This window comes from Trachypithecus francoisi, unplaced genomic scaffold (assembly GCF_009764315.1).
Source record: "Trachypithecus francoisi isolate TF-2019V2 unplaced genomic scaffold, Tfra_2.0 Lachesis_group18, whole genome shotgun sequence".
NCBI classification, from domain to species: Eukaryota; Metazoa; Chordata; class Mammalia; order Primates; family Cercopithecidae; genus Trachypithecus; species Trachypithecus francoisi.
In genome coordinates, this window is record NW_022681463.1 from 66,287,952 (window position 1) to 66,295,309 (window position 7,358).

A 7,358-nucleotide genomic window follows, 5' to 3' on the forward strand; every position below is an offset into this window, starting at 1 on the left:
TCCAAATACGTACTGTCTACTGTGTGAAGCAATAAGTAATACACCTCTCCAATGTTCAAAGCCTAAAATACAAATTATTTTTGTCAACTTGGTTCATATCACTGTGTAAGTTTCTGTCCTTACCAAAATCAAGAGGAAAAAAACAGCCCCTACCTCTATTAAATCAACTGAACTGTCTTTCTCCAATTTTATGTAGAACAGCACCATATAAACTTTTATGTAACCCCAATCTCCCTGAGTGTTTTAGTGTTACATTAAATAAATAGTAAGAGTAAACAATGAAATAGGTAAAAATAGAAAAATAAGAAAAAAAATTTAACAACACTGGAATTCATTTTGTAATATAAACAACCTGAAAAGACTGGAAATAAGTATCTCCAAAATTTTTATTTTGGGTGGCAGGATGATGGACAAATTATTTTACTCTTTATTTTTTTCCTGTATTACTATAATTTCTATACTGGGTTAAGTATTACTATTCTAATTATTTAAAGTTATTTAAAAAAAAAAACTCTAGGAGAAAAACGTGTAAATGTAGAGTTAACTGGTTAAAAGGGCAACAACAACAACACAAAACTTGAAAAACAATGAGGCAAAGGTAGCCGAGCATGTAGGAAAGCCTCACCAAATGCTGAGACCTAGGCCCTAGGAGGAGTCAGCACTGACTGGGGAGACTTCAGCCAGCCTCCAGCTTAGTTGTTTTGGGGACAGATGATGAAACAGAGACCAGAACATGCAGCCCCAAATCTCTTACATCCCCTTGCCACGGGGTGGCCCATTCCGCTTTAGCAAACAGTCATCTTTAGACAAGGAAGTCATAAAGGTAGCTCTGAACAAAGGTCTGGAAATCCTACGTGCCATGGTCTACTGTTTGGAGGTTCTGCTCTAAGCTGAAGGCTGAGGTGCCCACACTGAGAAGTGAAATGGCCACTCAGGGAGAACACACTTGGACTCTCTCTAGCTCCCGGCATGTATTAGGTGTTCAATACATATTTACATAAAAATGGCACTTAAATGAATAATCATGATGAAATGTGTAGGTGGTCAGAGGTACCACAAACCTGGGCAGTAACAAGAGGAGAGACCCATGGGAAGGCTTCCTGGTAGAGGTGATACTTGAGCTGGGTTTAAAGGATAAGTAGGAATTTGCCAGGTAGATAAAGTGAAGAGCAGGCAGGATTCCAGGCAGACACAAAGTCAGGACAGAGAAGTTGAGCTGGAGCAAATGGCTTAGCTTTGTGGAAAATAAAGTTGAACGGAACCTTGAGGAAAGGGTAGAATTTGGATAGAAGTAGAAGGGGAGGAAAAAGCAGAATAAGCAAAGACATTGCAGGAAGAAATGGAATGTGAGACTTTTATTCGTTCAGTAAATATTTATTGAAATATCTACTCTGTCCGAGGCCCAGGGCTAAAAGCCTGAGGTGTAAGAAAGCTTATGAGTAACTCAAACCACAGATAATAACCCCACGACACTGGTACTGTTCTCCCCACTGTAGAGATGATGAAAGTGAGGCTTTATAGTGAGGAGGTAAACCGTCCAAGGACACAGAGCTAATAAATAGCATAAATCTAGCTTTTAAGTGTGTGTTATTATAGCCAGGCTTTGGAGCACACTGACTGAGTTGTTTGTTTTTTAGCATCACAGTTAAAGCTCAGAGGATGTGGGAGAATCCATGCGGTCCCTATTCTGTTACTCAAACAAAAAATCATGAACACTGCTTGCTTTCCTTTAATGAATATATTTTCTTCTGACCTGGAGAATAAGTATGTGGGAGTCATGAGTTCTTACTTATAAATGTCCCAAGTATTTTGGAACAATTACTAAAGGGACAAGATCAGACCCTGGATGGAAACAGCCTAATTATACCAACTGGCAACTGAAGTCCATCCACTTCAGAACATGCTCGGACAGATAGCAAGAGGGGCGGATCCAGTGGCCATCTGAGAAAGGTCAGTTGGGTCCCACCAAAAAACATTCTGCAAAAACAAAATCAGACTGATGATTCGTGTGGAAAATGTTAAACATGCTCTATGCTGGAAAACTCTGAGACTCCTGCATTGCTGACTGCCTGCAGTAGACTATTCGGTAAATGACACATCTTCCAAAAAGGTGAGCTTAACTATTCTGAGGTTGTCTAAAATCAGCACTTGAATTGGCCAGGTTCTCTATCATTTGCCAAGTGAAGTTCATCTCTTCTGAAAATAAGGAAGCTTTTGGCCCTCAGGTGTATTTCTAAACACAAACATAGACATACATACTGTTCTGACAAAGAACAAAAATCCTGCCTAGCTTTTCTTCTGAGATTAACCATGTGCCATTAGGTAAAGAAGAGAAAAGAGTGTTTTTTTAGTGTCACTGAAAAGTCAATTAAATCTATAGTAGTTCTTCCTTTGCCATACACTTTAAACCTTTACTTTTTTTTCTCCCCCAAAACAAGAGGCATTTCTTTGGACTTACAAAAAGCTACAATTATGCCAGTTGGTGGATTAAAAAAAAAAAAAAAAGCTTCAAGACTATAATCAGAAATAAATTTTCTCCATCATTAAGAAAATTAGTTTTTCCTTTTAAATTTATTTTTTAAATCCTTTAATTATAACATAGTTCTAATGCACGAATTTATACAATCCTTCTACATCTATTTTTGCATTCCACTTGGAGAGACAGCTCTGGCATAATCATTTGTGATTATCATGATGCCTCACATAAAAAGCTGTTATTGTATTTGAAATGTCTAAGGTAGACAGTGATTCTTATCTCCCAAAAAGCAACCCATCCTCTACCTCCAAGAAACTGCTTTCTATGGGGAAATAAATAATAAGTGCGATCTTTCCTAAAATACTTTTTAACATATATATTCATGAAATAAAGGAGGATAACTTTATTGCAAAACTTGTTTCTAACTGAAAATCTGAGTTGAGGTCCAGTTTCACCTCAGGACTGTTTAATCAGGGAACTGATTAAGGAACATTTTAATCAGCCTAAGTAAACCCAAATGAGTTTTGTTTTAATAGGCCTGAAATGATTTTTCTTCTTCTTTTTTTTTTTCCATACACAATGTTAGGGTTTCCCAATTAACATTTCCTTGGAGATGAACCCAATTAATTGTTCAGCCCCCAACAGCAATAAATGCAGTCTTCCATACACAGTGAATCAGGTGACCTCTCACACCTGGGTACATCCCAACTTACAAGCATTAACAAGAAAAATGGACTTAAGAAAAATATTAAAAATATGACTCAAACATTTACTTTTAGGGCAGAAAAAGAGGGATAGAAACTTATACTACTTTCCAAAAAGTAAAGATGTTAATGGCCTCTTATAGAAATTAAAACTGCAAACAGGGTAGTATTCCCAGGCCATTTTACAGAAACATTTAAGATGACCCCAACTAAAAGAAATGCTTGCCTTTGCTGAAATGGGAAACGGTTCTGTCTTCACCAGCCTATGAAAACCAATGTCCCAAGTCTGAATATCTCACAAGTCTCTCTTCCAAGTCCCAGATTTGTTTATCTGAGATAGTCAGCTTCTCCAAACAAATGGAAAGCTAGAGGCAAAAATACCTAAATCAAACATTTAAATATATCCTGCAAGATATAACACAGTGCTGTGGCAGGCAACTGGATGAACAGCATGAATTAAATGTTGAAAAAATGTATCATTGCAAGGTTAGGCAGCTTTACCCTTGTCTCATGGATAAATCCCTTTAAAGTTCTGTTGGCCTGTGGGTTCATGTGCTCACTTTTCAGTACACAGAGTAAGTTCTTCAGATCCCAAGTTTTCTAAAACTGAATACAGGCCACCTCCACCAAATACTTTTGAAAAATGTTGGCCGGGCGCGGTGGCTCAAGCCTGTAATCCCAGCACTTTGGGAGGCCGAGACGGGCGGATCACGAGGTCAGGAGATCGAGACCATCCTGGCTAATACGGTGAAACCCCGTCTCTACTAAAAAATACAAAAAACTAGCCGGGCGACGAGGCGGACGCCTGTAGTCCCAGCTACTCGGGAGGCTGAGACAGGAGAATGGCGTGAACCCGGGAGGCGGAGCTTGCAGTGAGCTGAGAGCTGGCCACTGCACTCCAGCCTGGGCGGCAGAGCCAGACTCCATCTCAAAAAAAAAAAAAAAAAAAAAAAAAGTTTAATAATCTTTGGTTATTTTTTAAGGGCCCAACTTTACTGGGGTATGGTTCTCCCTCAGCTGAGGGCATATCGTTTCCAACTCCCAAATGTGTAACTAAGCAGGCTGATTTCTCACCTTCTGGAAAAGACAACTGAGAAGATGAACCTCATACTCTGCACTTACATGCACTTCCTTGACCATTTAAATTCTGGCCCACCACAAAGAGGGCCAAACATGAGGCTGGTCATTCCTATATCCCAATCTAGTTCCCAAAGTCTTTACTGCAGTGGTTCCTGGGGTGGGGGCAGAGATTTCCGGACAAGCAGCATCAACATCTCCTGGGAACTTGTTACCAATGCACATTCTCTGGCCCCAGCCCAGGACCTACTGAACCAGAACCTCTGAGGGCTGAGGCCCCCCTCCCTAGATGAGTGATGCCTTCAAGTTTGAGAACTACTGTTGCACTGCAGTCGTTATCAAACCGTGTTGTACCCTCAGAGCCTGCAGGTGGCACTAAAGGCCAGAAGGAAGAATTGCAGGAGCTGGTGGCTCAAGCTTTTAACTGTTAAAGAGTTCCTGCCCGCCTGACCACACAGCTCTTTCTAGCAGTTCCCAACAGCTGCTCAGCCTCCCCCAATGCCTTAAAAGGTCACAGTAGATCTCAGCTTTGAACAGAAACTCAACAGAAACTCTTCTCACAACCCAGCAGTAGATATATTAAAACCTACATTTTTCAGGGATACAATCAATATTTAATTCTTTTGACGGTTTTGTGTTTAATACAATAAAGACACAAACACACTTTTAAAACGACGATGGCAATACTGATTAAACAGAACAACAAAATAAGAAGCTCAAATTATCATCAGCTATTGTGTATATCTAAATAATAATGCACTTGATTCTGAAAGAATGATTAGAGTTCCTACCCTGAAAATCTAATTGTCTTGAAGTGACAAAGTGAGAAGGATGATTTTTCTAATGAAAAGCATGTATACGGGTAGCCCTTTGTGAGATTGTCAAAATTCTGAATTTTGCATTAGCTGTTTTACCACCCAAACATCTTTACTGAGGATGTGCAGCAATGGGAACTCTCATACACTGCTTGTGGGAATATAAATCAGTATAACCACTTTGGAAAACCATTTAACAGTGTCAACTACAGCTCTACACACAAGTACTTAGAACCAGCCATTCCACTCCAGAGTATACACCCTGGAGATATGAGTGCCTATGTCTACCAAAAGCCGCCTAAAGAATGCTCTGAGAAGTGTAACTTGTAATAATTGCAAACTGGAAGCAATTCAAATGTCCATCCACAGAAGAGCAGATAGTTTGGATATTCACACAATTAAACAGAAGCAGCAATGAAAAAACTAACCAACCAAACAACTGCTACAACATGAATGAATTTCACAAACCATGGATGAATCTTTCAGCGTGAAAGAAGCCAGACACAAAGGGGTACACTCTTATCCAAACAGGCAAAACTAACCTCTGGTGACAGAGGTCAGCATAGAGGTCCCTGGGGCTATCTAAGAACAGGCGTAAGGATCTATTGGAAACAGTCTACATCTCGAACTGGGGGATGGTTACTAGGGTGATGTATACATATGAAAAGTTCACTGAGTTGCATACGTAAAATTCGTACACTTTTTTACATGTCTTTTTAGAGGCAAAAAATATTCTTCACAGCCTGTCATGTAAACATTTTCAATAACCATCATAAAACTCTGAATTCCTGGGAAAGAATATTGGTATCGGAGTATATTTATGCAATGAACACACTGCATTTGCTTAGCTAAACTCAAAATTTAATACAAGGAACAGGAGATTTTCCTTTTTTCCAATGTTATACATATACAAAAAGACCAAAACTTTCTGTCTTGCATTCCCTAGGCCAAATTCCTTTAACTGTGTCATTTAATCGATCCTTCCTTGTGTGGCACTGGCTTTGTCCCAGTGCCCTCGCATGTCCTGGATGGCCGGTCATCATCCACACGGGGGCTGAAAGGCCCAGCTCCAGCAGTCCTGTGGTCATTATCCTGCTGAGTCGCTTTGAACCACCCTAGGCCTAACCGCGACTCCCATCCGGCTTCCCTCCTGCCTCGCCACCGCAGGCCTGTCCCTCTGCTTTCTTGTTAAAACGGCGCACCGTCTGGGGCCACTTCGAGCCTACTGGATCCCTGGTTCCAACCCAGTAGGATCACAGAAGCAGGGCCAGCTGCCAGGTGGGGGACACCAAGGGCAGAAACCTCCGGGGCCCGCAGAGCACCGGTGACCCCGAACCCGCGTGGCTCCCCGCAGGCTGAGTCGGCTTCCACCCGCCCACCCGAGCCACCGGGGATCAGGGCCCGGGAAACACGCTCGGTCCTTTTCGGCGCTTCCGGGTTTGAAAACCGCGGTTTGCTATGACGTGTGACCAAGATGCGGGGCCAGCTGTCCCAGAGAGAATCCCATCCCGCGCCAGGCCGGGGAATGGGAGCTGCTGCGGTGGGGGGCAGCGCGCCCGGGGTGGCGTGCCGCTTCACCAGCTCTTGGGCAGTCCCCGCCGCCCGGGCGCGCGTGTTTACCTGGAACCAGGAACACGTGCTGCCGGGCGCCAACCCTGTCCCCGCAGTCCACGCCGGCGGCCATGCCGCCCGCCTCTTCCGGGGCGCCGCAGGCCCAGCGCTGCGGGCCTCAGTCTCCCAGCCCTGCCGAAAATGGCGGGAGACGGGTCTGTTCCGGGTGGCGCGGCGCGCTGAGGGACCGGCAGCGCCCGGGAGGAGGCCCGGGGGCCGAGTTTCGTTTCGTTTCCGGGACCAGCCTGCTGCTGGTGTTACGTTTTTAAATTTAGCGCCAGGCAAGGAGCTCTGAATGCCGGCGCGGGACCGCAGGCAACTGGAAGGGGCCGCGGCCTCTCCCTCGCATCTTCGCTAGTGGTAGGTGCTCACAGCGCGCCGCAGGGCGCCGAGTGACGCGGCGCGGGGCGGGGTCGCCGGGGCCCCGCGCTCTGTCGCTGCACCCAGCCGCCCTCCGTGGTCTAGCGAGCGAGCTAGGACTGGGTCTGCGTGGTGTGGGCCCGGACAACGGGTGACGCCCGCCACACCCCCGGGGCCGGGGGACTCTCCTGGAGCTAGTCCGTGTTAGGGACAATTGCAGTCACGTCGGAATCCGAATCCAACTCTTAGGCATGGTCCTCAATTATTTGTGAATATATATTGGTCATCAGTTGCATTCTATGTCGCTATTGATGT

The 7,358-nt window shown here is 44.1% G+C and overlaps 1 protein-coding gene across 3 annotated transcripts in view; it reads right to left on the reverse strand.

Moving 5' to 3' along the window:
• RNASEH2B (ribonuclease H2 subunit B) overlaps nt 1-7,123 on the reverse strand; it is a 64,149-nt gene extending 57,026 nt beyond the window's left edge. For 2 of the 3 annotated variants that reach the window (XM_033177662.1, XM_033177660.1), the window contains exon 1: nt 6,693-7,123. In XM_033177662.1, coding sequence (XP_033033553.1) covers nt 6,693-6,756 — 64 coding nt within the window. In that variant the 5' untranslated portion in view covers nt 6,757-7,123. The remainder of the gene's footprint in view (nt 1-6,692) is intronic. The other variant, XM_033177661.1, reaches the window with a different exon arrangement.
• Between the last annotated feature and the right edge of the window lie 235 nt (nt 7,124-7,358).